Here is a 25760-nt window from a genome sequence, read left to right on the forward strand (position 1 = left end):
GGAAATATTGTCAAATCGATGGCTTACTTACCCAGCATATTAAAACCATTGATGCCGAAGAGTGCAGCATCTCCCTGTCCACCGGGGAAGACATATAGTGTTGGATGCGTAAAGCGTATATTACCCACAACATCCGAGGTCTCAAGCAGTTCCCGCAGTGATGTGGGCACGAGCATTGGTGCTAGATAGTCTGTGTGGGTTGAAATTGGATTAAAGATTATCAATTGTGGTATAATTTAGATTCATCTTACCAATAAAGGCATTGATGCCCTCACTGCTGGTGTCCAGTACATCAACGGGATTGATGCGTATTTTGCAGAGGCGTGCAAAACTTTTGTGTGGCAAGCTGTGCCAGTGGCCGGCATCGGCGCAATGTATATTCATTGTAATCGTGTCGGCGTAGGCACGTATGACACGCTGTACATCGTGTTCCTGAAACGCCTCCGAGAAGTCGGAGACGGAGAAGGTTCCATCCTGTAGGTAAATAATTGAACAGGTGCATAATGGAAAATGGTCTAACTAAAGTTAGGACGGTATATAACATGTCGGCCATGACTAAAAGTTCGGTTGGAATGGGTTGATATATATTCTCAGCTCAGTAGGGTGTAGTAATACGAATAACTTGTATGGCTCAAGAAAAATTTAACTTGGATCTGTGAATTTGATATATACTTGCCATATTGGTCAACGACATACGATTCGCTGGATTTTAAGCTATGGAAGGAAGCTAAGAGTTTGAATATTTGATATTGAAAACAATTTTATAATGAGGCACTCAGTATTGAATTTGGTGGGCAATTTTAAATATTTAGAGATTATAATAAAATTATAGAAATACAGACCTGTGATAGCTCAGGTCTGGATATTTGAGATAGTTGAGATCATCCTTTGGTCAGTTCTGTAGTTTGTTTAAGTACACTGGATTGTTGGGGAACATATTGTTTTACAGCTACTTGGGTTTTGTGATCATCTTTCAAAGATCTTGTGGTAGAAATTATTTTAAAATAAATTCGGAATAGGCTGGTGAGTTGAGATCTCTTGGTCAGTTTGGAATCCGTTTAAGTGCACTCTATTGTTGGGAACAGATTGTCTTGCTATTTGGATTTTGTGATCATCTTTCAAGCCTCTTGTGGTAGAAAATATTTATCAACAAATTTCGGAATAGGTTGCTGACTCGAGATCCCTTGGACAGTTCTGAATCCTTTTAAGTAAAGTCAAACAGAACTCTGGCAGCTCCTTCTCTGCCCATACAGGTATATCGATAAGGGAGTTTAGGGTGAGAAAAAGCCCTTGGAGGAGAAGGGAAATGAGCTTCTTTACGGATGGGTCAAAACTTGGAAAGGTTGGTGAAGGGGTTTACTGTCAGAAGCTCTTTACCAACTCCAGCTTTAGACTTCCTGACTATTGCAGTGTAGCCATTAAGGTAGCAGTAGATCTGCTGCTCTGAAGTGTAGCCTCTTTCAGCGAAGTGACCATTCACTCAGATAGTAGAGCGACGATACTAGCCTTGAATTCATTTACAGTGCCTTCAGGGTTTGGGCGAGGAGTGTCTAAACTCGCCTTTGGGATAAGACTAGAATATGGGCACGGCCATAGCGGAATCACAGGAAATTGCATAGCTGATGAGCTAGCAAGGAAAGGAACTCTAGAACCGCTATCGGTGGAATGTGAGCGGGTCGGTGCTCGCATATCCTTTTAAGTTCTAGATAGTTGAGCTTCGCTAACTAGGCCAGCTAGCTGGATCATCATCGGATCGATCGATCACAGGAGATCCGCCTCTCCCTAGTGGTGGCGCTTTTAGCAGCTCATTGCCTTATTGATGGCCGTGGCTTAAAGTTAGGAGTCTTACCAGACGCCATTTGCAGAAGTTGTATGGAAGGAGATGAGGTAGAAATAACTTAACACTTCTTTCTTGACTCTCCCGAGTTTGGCGGTCAAGACTTCAACACTTGTGAGCGCAAACCTTCAGACATCCCATCGAGCTGCGGGAGTGGAAATTAAACGCCCGTACAAATTTGTATTGGGTACTAAGTGTTTTGCTAATTTATAAGTTCGAACACAGGAGCTCTTCTCTTTTTATGGCTTCACAAAGGACTCATATAGCAGTTCACGTGCGATCTTCAATTAGCCATCTAACATAACCTAGTCTACCCTAACACTCGATTGTTGGTAACAGATAATCTTTTTGTGTTTTCAATTCTAAATCCAATAAGGTTTTTGTGGTATCAAATATTACGTGTATAGATCCTTACTTTGGGGTTTTTTTATCCACTTACTATACCAACTTGTTCCCTAATATATAATACGCAAAGTGAACTCTTTTTTTGTTAAAACCCACTTAAATTATGAATATCTTCTCTTATTTTCGAGCATAATAATATTTCTTATTGTGGTTCTTCCTTTTTAACTTTTATTCCATTTGTCATATAAATTTGGAAACCCCCTCACCTGTAAGATCCAGGAACCATTGCCGGAGAACGTGTAGCCAGCGTGTATAATGTGACGATGTCGTGTAAAACTACTCAGTAGATTACGCATACATTGTATGAGTGTATTGTACTGAGGGTGTATAAGCACTTCAGTGACTAGATTCTCACTAGCATACTGAATGAGTCGTTCGCCTGCAAAGAGATACAACAACAATAACATAATTAGTTATACATATTGGACTGGTAATATAAGCTACTTATATAACATGTTTTAAGTAACAGAACTGCCTTTGTTACTATTTTTGTACACTCATTAATGTCTAGCTAATAAATATTATATTAAATTTCGAAAGCTCAGGTGCGTGATTTATTATTTAGTGGACGCGTAAATTAATGTGATAAGTCATTTGAGACGCACAGTGCAGAGAGACGGTGGGGATGACTAAAGAAAACGTCGCGCTTATACTCAAATGGCTGCAGGAGATAGCACTGACGGCTTCACCACTTTCGGTAGTTTTAATTAATATGCAACAAGAGCTGAGTTTACTCAAGAGAGTATGTTTTTTATGTGGACTTCACCAGTCAAGCAGAGTTCAATCTTTCGACTGAAGCGGAATGCGCGAAGATTCGTTTGCTTACATACTTAGCATGCGTACATATAAGATAAAGTTGGTGTGTTAATAGTAAAGGTTGTGGTACATTTTTTTCCAAAAGCGGCTTTGACAAACTTAGGCGATATAAAAAAGCTGACATCCTATGTATGTATTAGAGTATTTTTTCGACTTCGCGTTTATCCTTCTCAAAATATTTAGGAACGGTTGTAGGCCGCTTTAGGTTTGTTAGAAAACATCTGGAACACATCTTATCATAAATATAAAGAAAAGAGCTAGCAGTATCTCAGAATGTTCTGAATATGCGATTTCCTATAACTAACTTCCCTTAGAGTATGCCCTTATTAAGGAGTTCGTGGGAATACCTAACAAGGTAGGAGGATATATAACAACTGTCTCGAAACTTTCGAAAATAAATTTGTAATTATCAGTTTAGGCTCGTTAAAGGTGGACTCACTACATCTTTACATTAGCTTATATAGAAATTCTTTCACAAGTCATTTAGAGACAAAATTGTTAATAGCATTAAATTGCACGAATATAATGAACGATGTAATTACAGGCGCTATATGGGATTTTTCCCTGTTAGAATACTTAGAAAATGCAGGCCTGGACTGAATATTACTTTCTTGGAAGTATACATCCAGGTGCTGTGAAGTTCATTAAACATTTAAAATTACACATCATAACAGAATTTTTAGTTTATTTTTGAAAAACAGCGTTACAATATTTTTTGGTTTTTAAGGCTCACAGGAGCTTAGAAATTTAGGCATATAAACAAGTATTTATACTTGGTAAAGTATACATTTAGGATTCAATGTTTTTTACTTGTGAACAATCAAATTGTGAAGCATACATTTAGAATACATTGCTTGTTTGTTTTTACAATTTCAATAAAATATCACTTTTATTGAAGCATACATCTAGGAGTTGAGAAGTTCATTGAACCTCTGCATATTTTGACAAACTTTATACTTTCATAGAAAAACTACGAATACATTTGTTTGAGCATTAAGACAAACTGAATCTTTGACACTTAGTCAAAAAAAAAATTTATGTTCAATTGGTGAAGTATACATTTAGTAGTCAGTATCAATTTTTATTTGTACCAAGCTATTAAAGAAAGTAAGAATATCTATACATATTTTTAATGAATAACTTCTTAGTGAAAATTTGGTAGCTAAAGCTAGCAGTACAATTGGCTTTTAGTGATATACAAAAATATGCAATTTTGATGAAGTATACATTTTGGAGCCAATGTCAGTTGTAGTTTGTGAAGAACAGAAACATTTACAGAAAGTAATAATAACAATAAATTTTTTAAACCTCAACACTACAGTAACAGTTAACAATAAAAATAATTAAATAAACTAAGGACATGAGAAATCTAAGCTTTCGGATATATATAAAAACATATCATTTTGGTGAAGTATATATTCAAGGTATTAGAATGTGTGTGCTGGAAATGCCATAAAAACGGCTTTCAAGCGCATTAGTGGCTTAAGTATCTTTCTTATTAAATATTTTAAGCTTAAAGGCACTCGAAGGGAGAGTACACCAATTACGGTAACGCCCACACTTGCTCGACTCCGCGCTAAATTTTTAAATTGACAATTTGTTGGCGCTAATAAAACATTTACGCGTAGATTTCGTGCAACAACACGCACTCGAGCCGAGCTAAACCGCCGGTGTGTGCGTGCGTCTGTTGTGGCATTTGGTCACGGACAAAATCTGTTTCAATGTCATTGCTTGGAGGTCGCCATCAGGTGCTGATGTAATTAAATTATTTAATGAGTTTGTCATTTCTTTCACTTTTTGCAAGATTTATGAGACATGCAACTGCAGCGCGCGGATTGTGCGCTGTAAAGTTTCGCTGGGATTTAAGGAAAAATTAGAGTTGAGAAATTAGTTGAGTTATTGAAGGTCAGTGCGAGTTTTGCTTGACGACTCGCTGTCCAAATTGTAATTTGAAATGAAGAGGATTTGCAGAGCAGCTGCGATTTTGGTGGAAAGCTTAAAGGATTTTTTTAGACCGAAATTAGTAGTACGCTTCGATGATTTAGAAATGAGAAAGCTCTGCTACTTTCAAGCTTAAAAGTATTTTGGGAAGAACGAAGCACAGATTTTATAACGAGCCAAACAAAACTCAAACTATTAGACATGGCTAAAGCATCGCAATGTTTAATTTTATATAAATATATCGCCTCTTGGGTTTTATGCTTGACGTCCGAGCGAGCTTCAGATATGAAATAGATAAGTAATTTTTAATATTCTAAAAAAAAAAATTTGTTGCATACTGTAAGGCGTATTTCCTTACTGACTTCTGAAATTAATATGTTTACATAAAATGATGAGTTGAAGAAGAAAAAGTGCAATTTATTGAAATAAATAAATATTTTTTTGCATACTTCAAGTCTGACTGTATTTTAAAATCCTAAGATGAATAAAATTTATATAAATATATAAGTAATATGTTACAAGAAGTGCAACTAGAAATAATTTCCACGAAATAACTGTATAAATACATTTTTGTTTTTGTTGCATACTTTAAGGCTGCTCTCATTATATACTTCTTTAATAAATATATTTAAATAAAAGGTTGCAAATATGTAACATTAGGAGACGAAGCAACCAGTCAGCACTTCACTGCAATTTATCAACAAAAAATTTAAATTTATGTTGCATACTTTAAGGCTGATATAATTTTTCTTTTATGCATAAAAAAGGAAATGTTGTTGCACGGCGGGAAGATATTACAAACATTCAGTAAAATTTAAAAGAAAACATATTTTTAATTTGTACTGCATACTTCAGTGAAATTCACCAACAAATATTTAAAATTAATGTTGCATACTTTTAGGCTAGCACACATATAAAAGGTAAAAGATGTTAACGGTGGTGAATATATTGCAAGAAGAGAGGCGAATACAGTAAAATGTATAGGGAAACATATTTAAAATTTTTAATGCATACTTTTGGGCTGTTTGATTTATTTAAATATTTTTGAAATTTATACCTTACTTCTTAAATGAATATATTTTAATAAGATGCTGAATATGTAACATTAGAAGACGTAGCAACCAGTCAGCACTTAAGTGAATTTTATAAAGAAGAATTAAAATTGATGTTGCATACTTTAAGGCTGATTTTATTTTTCAATTATGAGATATGCATAAACCAGAAAAGTATTGCACGAGGGGAAGGTAATACAAATATTTGGTGAAATTTGTAAAAAAACATATTTGAAATTTTTATTGCATACTTTTAGGCTGTTTGATTTATTTAAACAGTTTTGAAATTCATACCTTACTTCTCAAATTAATATATTTTAATAAAATGATGAAAATATGTAATATTAGAAGAGTCAGCACTTCAGTAAAATTTATCAAAAAAAAAATTAAAATTGATGTTGCATACTTTAAGGCTGATTTTATTTTTCAATTATGAGATATGCATAAACCAGAAAAGTATTGCACGAGGGGAAGGTAATACAATTATTTGGTAAATTTGTAAGAATTTATAAGAAAAAATATTTTAAATTTTCTTTGCATACTTTAAGGCTGTTTGATTTATTTAAAAATTTTCAAATTTATAGACCCGAAAAATTCGTTGCATACGGATAACTAATGGATTTTGAATCTAAAAAATAAACACTTTATAATTATTTTGATATTCTTGAAGCAAGTGCTTTGCCGAATAATTTGAATATGCGAAATATTCTTAAAATTAAATAACAACTATGTCGAACATAATTGTATTAAACTACATAATTTTTATGTAAAAGAATATTTGACTATTATATTTCATTTAAGCTGCTCAAGGTGAGCTGATAGTGTCACGCAGCACCCCAAAATATGAAATTTGTTAATACATATACATATATACGAGCATAGATATGTACATACATTTATTATGCATATATACCTATACTCCCCTACACATATTTCATATGTGGATTGTTGATTTTGGTGAATGGGGACGCATTTCTGCCCTTAAAACGCATGTGCCTGTGTGAAACGCCCAACAGTATGCTATGAAAATAAAGTTTCCGCCAACACTAACCCACCTATCAGCTACATACATGCATACAAATATATAAGCGCAGCTTACAAGGTCAGCAACGCCCACAATTTGAGTTATTTTCACAGTTTTTTTTTATTACGCACGAACACTCACACACACACAAGCATGGCTGCATATATGCAAATTGGTAATGGTTTTTATAGCAGCTTCATTTTTTATTTGTGCCCCACTGGCCAGCGTTGCCGCCTGGTACTAAGCACTTAGGTGATATTATTTTACAGCAGGCGATATTTTTTTGGACGGTCGCACGCCATGATTGTCCTTTCTTCCGGTTGAGTGCGTCGGACATGTATGTGCATATGAGCAGAAAAAATGTACATGTGTGGGTGTAATGCTGCATGTGACCGTTATTTATGCTGGGCCGTTTTTGCATATGCAAATAAATATGGGTTTTCGACAATAAATTCTGCAGAGGTACAATCGTGATGATTGGTGCTGAGAAGGCCTTGAAATTTATACCAATCGCTGGGCAAAAGTGACTGAAGACGACCTTCATATGCACATCTACGAACTTTTATATATTGTATATGTATGTATGTACATACCTATGTATATGTATGATATGTACACATTATGGTGAGATGTGAGAAATTCGGCCAAATCTACCATTTCAGAAATATTGTAATAGTTATGGTGACCGATAAAAAATATTTTTCTTCAAACAAAGTTGCCACCTATTGAAAAAAACATAAAATTTTTTTTTATCATTTAAGTTATATTAAGCTATTATAATTATTTTTTGACTTAACTTTTTTTCATAAAATTTTTCTGGTGTTGCCATCCGGCCTTAATACCGGTTAAAAATGGTTTTTTAGGGTTCTAAACCAATATAATATTAACTAAAAGTAATTTAGAAGAACTCTATAAAAAGTAAAAAAAAATGAATAAATCATATAAATATTATTTTTTCAAACGAAGTTGCCACCTATTCAAAAGCATATTCCAAAATATGTATAAATACAATGATAATTATAAGTGAAACCAAGAAGCACAAGCCAAAAAATTTTGGTTTCATTGACTTTAAAATTTTTATTACATAGGGTTGCCATCTGCCCTAGTACCAGTTAAATTAAATTATGCAGTTGTATGTAGAGGCTAATATAATTGTTCATAAATAAAGTTTAGAAATATTGCTTAAAACACATAAAGTTAAAGTTACAAATATTTTTTGCTAATAAAGTTGCCACTTATTTAAAAAAAATTATAAAAAATTTCGTAGTTTTAACTTCCGAGTAAACAACTGAGCAGTACCAAAGGATTTTCGATCTAATTTATTTTAAATACATATTTGCGTATTCTATAGGGTTGCCATATACTTCGGTTTTTTAAAATTGGATATCTGGTTATATAAGCTGTAGCTGCGCATAGTCTAATTGCTTTGCAAAAGAAAACATGTTTTAAGAATATTTAAAAGTATACAAATTTTCATACATATGTACATATGTGTGTACATGTACATGTACATAGGATTGCCATTTTTTAAAAAAATTAAACTAACTATTATTAAAAATTTCGGAAATCATAAAAACTTTATTTTAAAGTGTTATTGACATGAGATAATGAATTTTATCAATTTTATTTAATAGGGTTGCCACTTTTTTGCATTGATTTCACATAGATAACGTGTACAATTAGAAAATATATAACAAATTAGTAAGTATTGTAGTGAAACTAATTGTATTTTGAATCATTTGAGTTAATTTTGAATAGTGTTGCCACTTGTTTTTAAAAATATTTACTAAATATCGTACTAAAAACTTGCTAATGCATGAATCTGAGAAGGTATTTGAGTTCAATTAGAGTTTGCTGGTAATTAGGGTTGCCATTTGTTTTGTGTATTTATGTATGAAATTTTTTTCAAAAAATTGGTTTTGCAATTGTAAGATATGTTCTATATAAAAAAAATAAAAAGTATTTTTTTTAGAGTAGCCACCCTTTCAAATTATATTTATATAAGCAGTCATATTTATGTTTAGTAAATTCTGTTTTTCTGAGTTTTGATCGACAAAAAGTATTAAATTAAATAAAGTATTTTAAATTTTATTTTTAAATTTAAAAGTTTAAATTTTTTTATTTACATATTGTATTAATAGGGTTACCAACTAATAATAAAAACTTATACATGTAAAAAATTTTTTTTTCATCCGGACATACATATATTTTAATATAAATTGCTTAGAAAATAAAATTTAATTTGCTCAAGTTTTGGTATAGGGTTACCAGCTCATTATAAAATATTTTATGTGATAAAAAATTAAAATATTAAAACATTGAATATTTTTATAATAAAAACATAAAATGTGTAATTTGGAAGATGAAATTTTTTTTTAGCATAGAGTTGCCACCCATTTAAAAAAAAATTATATGAACTGAAAATACATATTACTAAGTAAAATAAGTGCTATTAATATAAACAACTTTTTGCTGTTCGAAAAAAAAATGGATAGAGTTGCCACCCATTTGAATAAAATTATATGAACTGAAATTATATTTACATTAATAAGTAAAAGATATGCTATTATTATAAAATGCTCTTCGCTAATTCAAAATATATTAAAAAATATGGCATGACACATCTGAGATTTGTATAGAGTTACCAATGTTTTTTGAAAGAAAATAATAACAAAGTCTATATTATAAAATGCAACGTTGAGTGGCAAATAGCAAGTGTAAATACGGAAACTTTGATAAAAATTCTTCAAGCACGCCGTAACCTAGAGGAGAAGTGAATTTTAGCGCACTCTCTCTCGATTTGCGCTCTTGTTGATACATGTGAAGTGATTATTGTGCGGAAAATGTGAGGTGCGAGATTCTCTCTGTACCTAAACTTAGTTTAGATTCACTTCTTGTAAGCTTTAGAAGCATTTTTATACATACATAACGCTACACTTATGACCCTTTTCCTTTAAAATACTAATCTCTCGCATTAAAGAGCATTTCTCACATGAAATTGACAAGCTAATTTTAGTTTACCAAAATGACTTTAAAATCTCACCAAATGAAACCACAATTCATATATGTATGTAACTCACATATAATAATATATATATTTATACTAATATACATATATATGTGTATGTTATATAGCCTCTAGTAGATCCATTAGCATGTTTTTGTGGTTGTGTGGTTGTTTTGCACGCCGTTAGACAGGTATGCATAGCATTTTGGTGAGGTAAGTGCAAATCCCTGTGGTACGGAAAATGACATAATTTGACATGGATATCAATGACAATACGTTTTGCGCACTAATATATACATACATATGTCTGTATAACTGTATATGTGTAACACACAATTCCGTATGACAATATGCCTGCGGTGTTAAAGCGGCTCTGCTGCGTTGTTGCTTCACACTGCTCACAAAACCGAAACCGAAATCGGATTCCATTTCACTTGTATTGGTGTATTGCTCACGCACAAACACATATACATCTGTCTGCTTGTATTTGTGCGCCACAGTTGTGCTTGGGAATTAGATATTCTAGCCTGTACACGAGCACACTACTTGATGCGCTTTTATCCCACATCAATTGCGTACATTTTCCCATAACCTTTGCCTCAGCGCCTAGTGGTATGCTACCATGGCAATTAATTTGATTTTCACATGTGAACAATTCACACAGTCACCTTCATGCTATCGAAATATCTACTCACAAGCATTCGCACCACCCAATTTGCATGTTGATTTCCTTTTATTGGTGTCTGGTACACCTCCCTCTCTCTCCCGCTCAGCTTTTGTTTTGTGCAAAGTTCGGTTGTTTGTTGATGCAGGCGCATGTGCGTGAGTGTGTAGGCGTAATCCCTGACATAAGCTCACACGAAAATTGGTTAATTTTCAGCTATTGTTGTATGCAACCTTGTGTGGTATGCTTTTACGAAGTTGTTGTAGAAGTCGAAAACAAATACTGGTAAGCCTCACTCTAGTATACATCAATCCCACCAATCTCATAAGCTTTGCTTTTATCCACACTTTCATTCGATTTTAGTTAACTGCGGTCCATCTCCTTTACCAGTTAACTAAGTCTAGTCTGAGATGGCGAAAGGCACTCCACATAATAGGAGAGAGACGCACATGTAGATAAAAAAGGAGCCGAAATGCGTGAATATGAAGAGTTTGAGATGCTCGACAATCTATGAAAAGATGTGGGGAATAATGGAAGGTTTCAATTTGTCATACTTTTGTCACTTACAGAGTGATATACAAAAAAATGCCCAAAATTCTGAAAATTATGGAGGGAACGCTTCTCCAGCCTGCTGAGTTACGACTGCACTTTTGTAGAGTGAACAATTCTGCGAAATATGCATCTAAAGTCAAAGCGATGCCATAAAATACCTCTGATCTGTAGGAATTTAAAGATAAAAACTCACGATTGTAGTGTATTTTCTATGAAAAATTTTACAGGCCTTGGTCCAGTTCTTAATGTTAATATAGAGGGCTAACATTTTCAGGGGGTTTTTTAGGGTATTTCCAAGGAAATTTCGTGACGGGACTGAAAAAAATTAATAGTTCAATAAAAATACACCCTAATATATACTACATATATATCTGAAAAAGTCATGTGAAAACTGTCATATTTTCTAAGCCCCCTCTCCAATGTCTCTCTTTCTCTTTGCTGTAAAGTGCATGTTTATATTTATATTTATAATTATAGATAAAGCATCATCTTCTTGTATATCTGATTTATAAAGGAAAAGTTCGTGTATAACTCTTTAAAGCTTATTTGAATACTTAAATGATCTCTTTCAGCTAAAAAATTACAAAAACGAGCTTTTCACGCTCTCTTTAAAAAACAAAAAAAAAAAAATTAAAAAACAAAAAAAAAACATTTCCGTTCACGAAATCCTTTCAAAAACCTACTTCAACGAGCTGCTCTTGACGTAACCAAAAATTATATCATACGCCTGAAGGTATGCACCAAGTGTTATAAATAACTGCCGCGCTTTATGAGACCACCTTGGCTTGTATAATGGGTCATCACCAACATTAATTAAGTGTATAACGGGCTGGCATTATTAGCACAGCATACCAAGCAATCAGCATAATAAGGCGTGTTAAGCGCCTGAAAGTAGGCTATGTAAACGAAATACCGCGGCACTAAGCAAACTCATAAACAAAAACGCTAACAAAGTATGCTTGTATAAAGAATTTATGCAACAAGAGGCAAAAATTTAATAAACAGTTACGTTGACGAGCGTTTTAGCGACGCGTAGCAATACACTTATACATACATGCAGTATATATCTATTTATATATACATATATCTGCAAGTTCTTTATGGTTTTGAAGGAGTTGTGCCTACAGGCATGTTCCTTTCGACAATTTAACAGTATTTTGTTGTTGCTTTTTCAACTCAGCGCTCACTAACTCAAGCTCAAGCTTTCGCCCAACATTCTCGAGCGCTTTAAGTTTTAATGTGTACACTCCGGGCACTTTAAGGTAGTTAAACATTAAATACCGGAACTAACTGTTAGGCGTTCACCCACACACACATACACAGCGCTGTTTTCGAGTACCGAAGTATGCGCTGTCTTGAAGTCTTGACCAGTGTTGCCATTTAAGTAACTCTTGGCATGCGACAGTCAAACTTTCGTGTCTCGTTTGCACGCACACTTCCTTCACTAACACTACTACATACACCTTCTTTAGCTTCAAGCATACTCTACAGCCTCTACACTTCCCTTCTGGTGCGCAACTTTTGTTTAATACACTTCAGCTTCTTTCCTTGCGTTGTCTGTTGAGTGCTGGTCGCTGAGTGTGAGTGCTTTTCAATTTCAATAGCTTTTTAAAATTTCATTTTCCAACAATTCAAGTGTTGCCAACTCGACTCGCCTGTGGTGTGTGTGAAATGTCCATAGGAAGCGCTGATTGTTAACTCGGTTGGAGTGCGGTTGAGCCGGGCACTGGTGGCCAAGTCATTTATTATCGCATGGTTAAAGTTTTTACTGCAGCTAAGGGTCATGCGCTCTTTTATATTGTCTTCTCCGGTGGTCATTGTTGCGCTCTTCAAATTTTCGAAAAGTTTATGCATCCTGCTGTTATTAAATTTCCATGCAATATTCATTTGGGCTTAAGTGGTTTTATGGCAAACTGCTGTCTTAACTATATACTTGTTGCAAGTGAATAAGCGTGGTGGACTTGGAAGGATGCGTGTTTAAATGTTATAATAAGTAGTATCATTTATCTCCGAAAATTATAATTTAGTTCACTATACACATTATAGTCATAAGTTTCAAAGTTAATACCTTAGTGAGGTCATCAGTTCATTCAGATATCCACCCAATAAGAGATTCCTCAAACTATCCGCTCAATCGTTGCCATTGCAGTATTTCGATTTCATATCTAATCAGTCACTCCGGCAATATCTCAGCTGACCATCTATCCGTTTTTTTTTCATTCATCTAACTATTTATTCTCCCTTCCATCTACAAGTCTTCCCATTGAACAGTCATTCATATGTAAGCCTTCTCTGGCTCTAGGTTGAGCTTATAGTAACACCTTCAGCCCACAGTTCGTTCTTCTAGCTACTTAACCATTAATTCTGGCCGTTCATTCATATGCCCATGCATTGATCTGTTCATGCTTACTTTTCACTCTGTCCATCCGTACTGTAACCATACTTCCATTTTTCTATAAGTTCCCTATAAATTCCATTCGTCCGGATCTCTGAATATTCTTCTTTTAATCTGTACATGGATAATCCGTCCATATGCTCATTCGTACCATCGTCTGCTAAATCGTCAATATATAGATACGTTCAACGTTAATTTATCTAGGAAGCCCACATCCATTTTTATCTTCATAATTTATAGAGGGACTATAAGACCATGCATTCATCCATCTATCCTTTGTCTGATATTTCCATCCATTTACTAATATGACCCTCCATTTTACTTATTACAGCGATCTTCATCTATTCGTCTATCCTCTTTTCGTCTCATTATTGCTACAATCATCCCTATGTTCGTCCAGGTCACTGCTATACCATCAGTATAACGATCCGTCATTCCTTTTGGGACGGATGGCTCTTTCATAAGGCCATTTGTTTATATGATCGCCATTATATTGATCCGTCTTTCCTAGTCACCGGTTACGCGGTTATAGCTGAGCTTACAACAGCGCGCCAGTCGTTTCTTCTTTTCGTGTCAATTCGAGTTATCAAGTGCAGCTGGGTCTTCCTCTACAAGATCTCCCCAACAAAGTAGACTTTGCTTCTACCGGCGGATACGGAATTAAAAATCTTCAAAGCTGTAGTGTTCAATTCCATCCGGACAACATGACCCAGCCAGCGTAGGCGCACTTTATTGATTCCCTGAACTTTGTTAATGTCGCCATATATCTCGTACAGCTCAACGTTCCATCGACTACGGTATTCGCCGTTGCTAATGCGCAAAGGACCATAAATCTTCCGCAAAACCTTTCTCTCGAATACTTCTATGGCCCACTCATCAGATGTTGTCATTGTCAATGTTTCCGCACCATATAACAGGACAGGATTGGTGAGGGACTTGTAGAGTTTAGCCTTTGTTCGTTAAGAGAGGACTTTTCTGCTCAATATCCTACTCAGTCCGAAGTAGTACGAGTTAACAAAGCGATTCTGCGCTGGATTTCAAGGTTGACATCGTTGGTGTTGTTTACGCAGGTTCCAAGATAGACGAAATTTTCTTCGACTTCGAAGTTTTGACTATCAAATCTGACCTGCGAGCCAACTTGCGAATGCAATGACTTTTTGTTTGATGACAGGAAATATTTTGTCTAGTCCATGATTAAAACCACACCCTCTCATTGTATTCTTCTATACAAAATATTATTTACATTTTAATAAGCGTAAATAAAAGTTCACTAATCTCTGCCTTCACTGCAAATTAAGCCCGAAGCACTGTGCTGTGTGAGCGAAAAGTGTACCTCTAGGGATGAGCGTCATTTTTATTTAAATAACTAAACACTAATGACCGAACGCTGAAGAGGGCGTTCAATGAGCTTGTTGATTAGTGCTCAGTAATATGAGAGCCATTAGTGGTCATTAGAGGAGAATGAAAAAGTTGGTTGTGGTCGAGCAAAAATTGAAATGAATAGCTCAAAGGAGGCAAGTTTAGAGCGAAAGGATAAGCAGATGAGCGAAAAAATTTATATGTGGTAAAATCTGAAATTAGTGTTAACTGAAGAGCTCAGCCTTGGCTCGATCATGAGAATTTTGAGTTGGAGGTAAGGAGATATGTACATAGCTTAGGTGTGCGTATTTGGATATTATAAAGCAATGAAGTTGTAGTAGATCCTGCTCTTGGTTTATAAAAGTAGTATCATGCTCTAGTTGAGCACTCAAAGAGCTACTTAAATAACAACGATTTGATTTTATGAAAAGTTGGGTATACTGTAGCTTTTTATTAAACTAAATCTAAGATCTTATTGAACGTAAACTCCATTGTAGAAAATAAGGTATTTAGGTTTCCGATCATATGAGATTCCATGCGGTCTTAACGTCCATAGGAAGTACATGTCTAAGTATTTTTATATGTTTTTTAACAATGTTTCCTAACCGAAAGCAAGTCAGGGTTTAAAGCCAAATAAATCCAGAATCTATTACAACTAAATCGGAAATATTTTGGAAAATGAAATATGTGTAAGAAGTCTCTGCTTTTAAAATAGAAGTGTGATCTCAACTATCTCAGAACTTATGCTATAATAAAAGACCTTGACACGTTGTTGTTCTATTCTGGAAACCTGCTCTCCAGTGAGTGCGCAAAGCGTTCAAAGGTTCAGAAATACAATGTTAAATCATATCATTCACGGGCATGCCTCTTCAAAGAAGCTGCTCTCACTGAACTCCAGATGGAATAGAGACAAGTTGTGGAAGTGGAGAGAGAAATTTGATGTCAAATTTATACAGTGTTTTTAAATTCCGTAGCAACTTCTTAATGTTATAAAATTTGACCTCATAAGTCGTAGTTAAAAAAGGAAGATATACAGTTACGTTGACAATTGAGAAAAGTAAAAGAGCTTTTCAAAGTTTACACAAAATCAGTATGAGTGAGAGAAACGAAAAAACTCTCGATAAAATGATCAAGATTACTCAAAAATCGGTAAAATTGAGATGGATTAAAAAGCAATACATAGATGGTCCCTTAATAAGAAAATGTTAAAGACTCTTATGAGCTCAATAATATTAATTTTTCAATAAATAACTGACCAGTTTTGGGAGTAGAGAGAGAGAAAACTTAAGTCAAGTTTGATGGTTGAATGTTTCGCTTACTCAAAAATCGATAAAAATTTAATTGAGAGAGGTGAATGAGATTTCCTATATTTTGTTCTCGTTTACACAAAATCTGTATGCTTGAGAGAAATGAAAAAATTCGCTGATCAAAGCATCTCATTTACACAGAAATCCGTAAAAATCCGTATATAGAACCCTTGACAAGAAAAAAAAAGGCTTCTCATGTTCTCAATTCCTTTTTCAATAAACAACTGCACGCTTAGCGCCACAATTTAGTAATACGCCGTTATTAGTCGTGTAAACGCAGGCAGAAACATCATTTAACGGCGACAGCTCATTACAACAAATTAAATTGAGAAAATTACGAAAACTATAAATAAACCCAGAGCACACTATTCTAGTAATAAATATCAACAAGGGGTCAGCGGCGCTTAATTATACCCACAGTGCAAATGGGTAATCAAAGCCAACTGCGCTGCCACAGCCGCTGCATTATATGTAATTACATAAATAATTGGAATATTACGGATAATCATAATTACTTACGAGTCGTTAGTAAGCCAGTAAGCCGAGGAAAGGAAATGAACTCTAATAGCATAATTTAAGTGGGTAGTGAACTCAGCGCGCGTGTGAATGCGGCGGTGCACAAGTGTGGGAAAGAGTGGTGTAAATAGTTGCCGGCTAGTAATGGTGTGCGCTGAAAGGCTTAATTCGTATTTTTATTTATATATTTGACAGCCGTTGTCCTGTGCGCTTATTATATTTTGCTTTGAAATGAAAAGAAATTGAAATTCATATTGTGTTGATATCATTTAATTGAGATTTTTCTACATTTTTTTCAATATAACGCAGCTTGATAAACAACATTTTTTGGTTTCTGTCCCGGTGCGTTAATGTACAGAGAAGATGGTTTTCCAACTCGTGTGCACGCCACTTATATCTGGCCGTGTGAAAAACATAGCATTTTCAAATTTATGTCACCCACTATGCGACTATCCTGTTGATCGTCATCTCAAATTCAATTTTCACTGGAAACGGAATACATTTGAGCTGAAATGGCAAATCGTTAGAACTCAAAGGAATTCGTACAATCAAGCATTCTGCGCCCTTGTTTTCGATGGGTGCTTCACAATCAGTCGGGTTTCATTACACAGTTTCGGTGCATGAAGATTGCGAAACATAATAATGACAGGTCCAACTTTGAGACGCACAGGATGCGGTGGCATACCAAGCCTCTCCAAAGAATTTAGAAATTTCACTGGATAATTGACGGCGTCGTCGTCATTGTCAAGATGATCGATTGATTTGTATGAGCGCAAGTCTCCCGGAATTTGACTTTGTATCTTCCAGTTTAAGTCAACAACATCGGTATTTTTGGCAGCTAACATTGCGCGTGCACTTAAGGAATCGTAGTTACAATAATTTGGTCAATGTCCGAACATTGGTGATGAGTTCCTCTTTCGTGAATTGATAAAGGGAAGATGGAACTGATATCGAACCACCGGAAGTATCAACCGTTATTGTACCATTTCCAATTTTTAGCGAAGACGATGTAAAATGTCTTTGACAATCTTTATATCGAAAAGTATGCGAACTTCATTTTCATTCCAGTGATTAACGTGTTCCAGCATTTGTAATTGCTGGCTTACTTCTCCAAAACTTTCACATATTCCCATATACCATTCACAGTAAACAATGACTCAAATAAAGTTGAACCGCGTACCTTAATCAATAGCAACCGAAGGTAGAAACAATCGTTGTTTTTCGGGTGGATTGTGTAAATTCGTCCTAATGCATTAGTTAATAAGACACCTTGATGTCAATCTACTGGTTGGCCTTGCTTTCTGCGTAACTATTTCTTCGACGATGCATCCCAATTATAATATCAAAGTATTTCCGAATGTCCTTGCAAATGGATCACTGACGAAAGTTGTGCTTCCTTTGGTCACGTATTTCCAAACGTATTTTATCGATTTCACCAAACTGCAATACTAAACACTGATATGAGTTTTGAATGTGAATTAGACAATAATGGTGAATACAGTACGATCCATGTGTTGTCAACTTCGATATTCACTCTTCTAAGTTGAATGCTGAACGTTCTGTTATCTGGTGAGCGACGCCGATAGAGTTGATATCTACCATTTCTAGTTTGTGCTTCCGAAAGAAAAGCAGAGTGAATAGTGTTTCGTGCATTTATTGTCAGACATACAAACCGAAGTGGGATTGTAATGTCCGCAAGGTCCATGAATCATATTATGGTGTAACCATCATCCAAAGAAGAATGTGTGCATGCAAAATAGAGGTTTTTGCCACTCAACAAAGTACATCTCATCCAACAGCACCACATATACGTTGCTTCAAGATAAAGACAATCAAACATCGTAACTGTTGTAGGAAAAGTCGTGCTGTAACATCGTGACGATCACTTGCTGATTGACCGCGAATTATAATTCCGAACGTATGTCTCTGCATCCTGGGAGTACTTCTTGCCTTGCCTTGCCTTGGCCTGCCATACTTTGTTGGCAAAAAGAACACCGACCGATATTAGGTCGACCTCTTGGTGGCTTCGTAACAAATTTCAATCTGCAATTGACCTCTTTGTGTGAAACACACGTAAAGTTTTCACTGAATAATTTTCAATAATTTTTCTTTTGAATAGACGAAAAAAAAAGCAAGCGACCGAAATTGAACGAATCAAATAATTTACAAATCAAAATATTGAAAAACAAAATAAACAAAAATTGAAAAAAAAATGTGTATGGAAAAAATTTACTTTTTAGAAATGTCCAATTTTCCGACTTTTCCTCATAATGATATATATCCAACGATATCGCCTTTTACTTTGGCACCGTTTTGTTTCATACACGTTTACGCCAATTTAAGGTTTGAATATTGGATACTGCGATGGTAGCGCCATCTATCGATCAAACATTACAAAATTAAAAATTGATTAAAAATGAAAAAATAATTTAAAAAACATTTTCCAGTGGACCAAATTGTAAACATAAACCTTTCCCGAATCTCCTTGAACGTACAGACAAAATTTCATCAAAATCGGCCCATCCGTTTAGGAGCAATCTCAAGGCAAACACACGGTCAGAAGATTTATATATATAAAGATTTACATATTTTCATGTGCGCTTATTGGTATTTTGCTGTAAACGCTTGATAGTAAATTGACATACCAAAGGGATATGGAAAAATTAACCAGCAGTCATGCGCGCTATTTGCAGCGATTCGTTTTTGATGTTTTTCATTTGGAAAAACTTACAGTTAAGCTTCCAAACAATGTTTTGCTTAAATGGAACTTAGAGTGCGTTTTGAAATGCAGCTTCAAAGCGATTTTATTATTAATTATTTTGGCTTTAGAGCAACTAAAGCTTTTATGTTCCAATTTCGATATGCCTTGTAACGAAATGAGAGCTTTTGCTAGTCTAAAACGCTCTAAATATTTCAAAGAACTGGTCTCACGGATTTATTGTGATCCACACAGATTTGAAACAAGAATTTTATTTAAAAAAAAGGAACTAAGAGGTTTTGATAGCTTATAATGTTTTTGTATTCAAAGATCTGTGAATTTATGTGAATTTGCTTTAAATTATATAATTTTTTTTAAATATTATTCGGTTTTGAACTTTGTCTTGCTTAAAAGCTTTATTTACTTTGAAGAACTCGTTCAAATAGATTTGCTGTGATTTATATTTACTTCAAACTTGAATTTTTTTCAAAAAATTACTAACTGAAAGCTTTTGATTACTTAAAAAGTAAAGTTCCTTTTCTTCAATATTCAATCTTGAGCTGGGAGCTTTTTCTTGTTAAAAAAGCTTGTGATATTTTAAAGAATTCATGGGCTTGCTGTGTCTTGAACTAACTTTTTTTCAAAAATTATTCTTCAGTAAACAGGAAGCTTTTTCTTTCTTAAGAAGCTCTTAAAGCTTTTGATATTTGAAAGATTATGCTTGCAGTTACAGTATCTGTACTACAGATTACATAACAAAACGTCTTTTTAAATCTCTGTAGCACATTAAGAGAGAGCTTTTGCATTCTAAACAGCTTTTGGTACTTGAAACCAAATTTAAGTGCCCACGTGGATTTCTTATAAATTGTTTTGATTTAAAACTTGAAGTTTTTTTTGTTTTTTGATAATTTTGCATTGAGCTGGGAGCTTTTTCTGCTTAAAAAGCTTGTGATATTACAAAAAACTCAAGGATTTGCTGTGAATTGTATTAATCTTGAACACATTTTTTTCAAAAATTATTCTGTAGAGCTTTTTTTTGCCAGGAAGCTTTTTCTTCTCTAAAAAGCTTTTGAAAATTAAAACATCATGTCTGCAGTTACAGTATCTGGAAGACAGATTTAAAATTTTACGTAACGACGCTTCCTATGACAGCTTTGCGCCTTAACAAGTGAGAGCTTTTGCATTCTAAAAAGTTTTTGGTATTTGAAAAATATTCTGCCAGCAATACAGTGATTAAGAATTCTCACACCCCTGCCAGTTTGAGAGCTCTTGTTGCTTTATAGTGTCGACGGTATATTTCTTCCAGGGAAAAATATTTCCCTTTCGACTTGTGAGCAATTATTCTTTACAAAGAGCTACGACTAAAAAACGAAAAGTTTCTTAAAACAAAAACAAAAATTTTCAATAGAAAAAGTACAGTGACTGAAATGAGAGATTTTTTTTGAACTTCTCTGTCTACTGAAGTTGTTGCTGTACCAGGAATTACCGAACGAAAATTGCACGGAATGTTTCATGAATACTAAGCTCTATAAAAGAGAGCTGGAAGGTTCAAATACTGATACTCAGAAAGCCTTGAATGTGTATCTAATTTTGGTGTATGGTTATTTAACCAATCGGGCCAATTTGTTTAATATTTTGGTTATTGAAGTGAGTGAAAAAAAGGAGAATTGAGAGTTTCATGCTATTATACTTGTAGTGTTGGCTCTTTTACATTTTTAATGAAATGATCTCATAAATAATCAAGCTTTTGATTAAGCCTTTGCCTTTTTCTTTTTTTTTTTACACATTTAACGGAACTAGTCATAGAGAAAAGGGAAAGCTAGATATCTTGATATAGCCAATGTAAAATCAACAGCTAATTCGAAAACATGCTCAAAGTAATTTAATTTCAAAGCTAAAAACCGAATAGCTGAACTGGAAAAAGGCAAAGCAAGCTCATACATCTCCAGGTTAAATGTGCAATACTTATCTACCGGAGAGTGCTTGCTTATCTTGCAATAATTGCTACAAAGCTATGCTCAATAACGACAAAGCAAAGAAAAAAATCGCAAAGTAAAAAGAAGACTCTCTTACAGACACCAATTGTGCAACGGCTGTGACATGTTGGCAATTAAACGACATGACTCTTGATTAAAAATATGTGAAACGCAAAAATGTCTCTATATGGCATTTGCATGGGTATTTTTGAGTACTAACTGTATAGTATTTGAGTGCCTACTTGCCTTTGATGTTACTAAAAGTAAGTGGCAGTACGCAAGCAGTTGAGAAGATAGAGCAACTCCCAGCAAATATGCGCTGCTAGTCGCTGCTTTGCGCTTAATTAGCCAACCAAAAGGAGAGCTTAAACGACGCAGACATTTAATATTAGCTGAATGCTACAATTGAAATGTGCAAATTGCCTTCATTTAGTGCAGATTCAGGGCAAAGGGGGTAAAATGCAGAAAGCAGGATAATTGAAATTTCGAAATGAAGACAAAAAGTGATGTTTCTTTTATGGTTTAAAAATGAGAAAGATGCGTTATGTTGTAGAAATATTTTCGTAATGAGTTAGATGACAACGTTTTTCTTCGGGTTCACTGAGTTCTGTTACATTAACTATATACTTTGAATATAGCTAGAGTTCAGGTTTGATCGATTTACATAATTCGGTGCGGTTAGAAAATTAACTCAGTACGGCTTTGGGGGAAAAAAAGAATTTGTAATAAATTGCCCAGTAAACTATATTTCAAAAAAAATGTATTTGCTAAGTTGGCAGGACCATCCTTAATTACTGTGCCAAATAAATATGAGCGCGTTTTGTCTACCAGTTTGTTTATAGCAGCTGTTTAAGTCGGTACATCTCCGTAGTGCGTAGCGATTTTTACTTGGTAAAATATATTAGCAAAGAATTTGCCTCAAAATTTGTTTTTCTAACCAAATTTCATGAGCGAAGTCATTGCGAATGTCACAAAAGGCTTATGGTGTTTCAGTTTTATTAAAACCACATCCCTACGTGTGGTACAGAGCCTTCTAAGACGTTCGAGTGATCGTTACAGATATGCCACGTTCTGGACGACCTTCGACCTCTTCAACTGATGAAAATATTAAAGAAGTGAAGATATGATATGGTAAGGTGATATAGTACTCGAAAATCAAAGCCAAGTGTTAGAATGATGACAAGACCTCCCTCGCGAGTCCTTTCAAATGATTTTCGTGGATGTTTTTGGTATGATATGCGTTCTTGCTCGATTCGTCCCGATAAAATTGATTTTTTTTTTGTAAAAGATCACGATTTTCACAGAATTTAAAACCAAAGACACAATGAATACCATCAATCAATCACCGGATTCACCAGATTTGTTCCCTTAACTGAAATTGGGGCTCCGTCAAACCCGTTCTTAGTCAATTTAAGAGATAAATTCGCTGAAGGTGCTAAAGACCATCCCGAAAAGTGCTTATGAAAAATGTTTCGAGGACAGATCGGTTCGTTTTTTGATTGGCTGAATGAGAGGCTTGAAAATGTGAGTAGTTTCTTTCTCTCAAGTAACGCTGGATATTGATATCTTTAAGTACACTTTATAGGCGTTTTTTGTTTTTTAAATGGACTTCAAGGAGTATTTTTTAGAAGTTTTGGTATTATGAAAGTATTTTGTGGCAGTACAAGTAAGGGAGAGGCAATGAAATATAAAGCTAATAAAAAAGATAGAACTGTGATTGAAATTGATTCTTCTAGTGAGAAGGGGTATGAATCTAGAACTGAAGTAATTTCGCATATTCTGAGTTAGGAAACACAAATGAGAACATCTCGTACAGTAACGAAATGGCTACTTAAGGGAAATGAGAAATACTTAGAAATTTTTCTTCAGCGTAGAACTCATATATAGAATTAAAGTAAAAATTAGCTGCTGTGGCTGGCTTGAGTTCCGAGCCTGGAAGAGAAATCAATTGGTATGTGATGAGAAAGAAATGAAGAGAAAAGTAGTATAGATAGCCGCCTAACCTCAGAGTAGAATAAATTAAGAATACTCGTACTAGCCTTTGGGATCTGGCGCCAAAACAAGCTGTTGGCTTATTTTGTGTTAGGAAGTCACAGAAAAATATTTTTGGTATTTGTCATTTATAAAAGAAATTTACAACTAATGATTCAGCCGAAGTAAAACTTTTGTTATGGTAAACATATACTCAAGAAATGCTTGACACTCATGCGCCGAGCTCTACCACATACAGACGAACGAATATTTTCAGAACTGAAATTTTACTCATTTCTCATTCCACCACTTTCAGTTAGTTCTACTTTCCTCCCACAGCTCGTTATTTTAATAAATAAATTGAATTATATTATTTGATTCTCCTATTTAACATTTAACAACCTCGAAACTCGCGTAAGTTACAACGCCGCGTCTAAGCCTGACTGCGCTCAGCGAAGCTGCAAAGTGTCCATAGTTGAACCATTTCCGTTAGTTTCTAAAGTAAATTTACATTTCATTTGAGTTATGTTAAGTTTTCGCGCAAATTTTGCAAATCATTTGCGTACGCAAATACTTGCGGCGTCGCGGTGACTGGCTTTTTGTGGACAGCAGTGGGTGGAGACCCTCGCTCTCCCCGTGTTGCGTGGGTTGAGCACATGTTGGGCAATGTAGCATACAGAAAGTGGGTACTGGTTGTGGAAGTAGCTGACATGCTAAATTTAGGACTATATTCTCGGCAACTCCTAACGCTCGACAGACAATGAAGACTACGCCAATGTGTTCTTGATAAGAAAAGGCAGCTGGAAACCGGCCAGTTGACGTCCAACGGCGTTGCAGAAGCGCTAGGTGCCTATATTTGAGCCACGGTAGCAAGCCATTATAGAAATAGATTCTCACAAGCTGACTATCCTAGCCGTGCAGTTATAATCAAGCAACCTTACAGCGACAAAGTACCGTTATAATTGAAAGAATGATTGCGAGCGCTTAAAATTTCTGCTCGTCTATTGTTTTTCGCCGTTAATGTGTTGCTTAAACAGCGCGGCAGAGAGTCAGCCGTTCCGTCAGTTGCTGGCTGGCGCTCATCATAGCCGAGTTGACAACGCTGCTTGTGTGCTTACTGCTTCATTACGGTACTTGTGCGTCATTGAAATCGGCGCTTGGCGCTAGAGACGCGTGGGCAGCAGTGCCATGAATAGCAGGTTCTACGGTTCTTCATTATGCTGGATTTTATATGCGAGTGCGACAGGATACAGCCGCACTCAAAAGCGCTGTCAAACGTTAATGCTCATTGTCGTTGTGCTGAGCCGAAGTTTTACCGTTATACCAACAATTTATAGGCGCTTAGCTTAGTTGATTGTTCACTTCGTTTTTTCTTCAGTGTATTTTGACGCTGTCGATTAGCTGCCACTTCGACATAAGTGCTAGGCACATTGAAGTGGGTCGCTTGAAATGTCAAATTCAGCATTTGACTGACTTGCCATTTACCGTTTGAGCCCATGAATATGATTAGACGACATTGCTGTGTGAATTGGCAATTGTTGTTGTATGAGTAGCAATTGTTATTGTATGAGTAGCAATTGTTGTTGTATGAGTAGTCATTATTGTTGTAAGATTAGTTGCTGTTTTTGTGGGTTGTGGGTAGCGCTCAGTTATATTTACGGCATTAACCTAACTTTTTGTACAAACATAGTCACACGAGCTGGTACAAGCGCCTCCACTTTCGTACCGTCGTACCGTTACGCGTTATTTCCTGCACTACCCTGCCGATTTGCACATTTGCGGTATTCATTACATTAGCAGCTGTCATTAATACCAACTGTCATTATCTGCACACTCGAGCTGTTAAGCGTGTGTGCTTTCTCTGCCTCAAGTTGCGGCCGTAGCTAGCTGAGTGGGTTCGAGCATGCTTAGGCGCAGAAAAGCTGTTGCGTGGGAGATTGAAAGGTTTTGTATGAACGGATGAGCCTTTCATTTGTATTCTGCATTAAAATGTTATGTCAGTAAAAGTGGCAGTGATGCCTAGACGCTGTCAATCGAACAGCCGTGCCAACTAAACAGGAAATTTTATCGTGAATATTTTAGAGAGGAAGGATGACAGGAAATCCTTTCAAGAGGCAAGGCAACACACAGAAAACGGATAAGGTGCCTTTAAGGGAGAGAACTCCGAATAGTAAATTGAATATAATTTAACGAAAAGCTTAAGTCCAGGTGAAAGAAGATGAAGATCAGTAATTTTTCAA

At 35.2% G+C, this 25760-nt stretch overlaps 1 protein-coding gene across 9 annotated transcripts in view; it reads right to left on the minus strand.

The window, feature by feature from the left end:
* The window catches only part of LOC105228632 (microtubule-associated protein futsch), a 209059-nt gene that overhangs the window by 19833 nt on the left and 163466 nt on the right, over positions 1-25760 (minus strand). For all 9 annotated transcript variants that reach the window (XM_049456359.1, XM_049456350.1, XM_049456357.1 and 6 more), the window contains exons 4-6: positions 2449-2621; positions 252-474; positions 32-190 (exon numbers count right to left, since the gene is read on the minus strand). In XM_049456359.1, the coding sequence (XP_049312316.1) occupies positions 32-190; positions 252-474; positions 2449-2621 (555 nt within the window). The remainder of the gene's footprint in view (positions 1-31; positions 191-251; positions 475-2448; positions 2622-25760) is intronic.

Source organism: Bactrocera dorsalis, chromosome 4 (assembly GCF_023373825.1).
Source record: "Bactrocera dorsalis isolate Fly_Bdor chromosome 4, ASM2337382v1, whole genome shotgun sequence".
Lineage (NCBI taxonomy): Eukaryota > Metazoa > Arthropoda > Insecta > Diptera > Tephritidae > Bactrocera > Bactrocera dorsalis.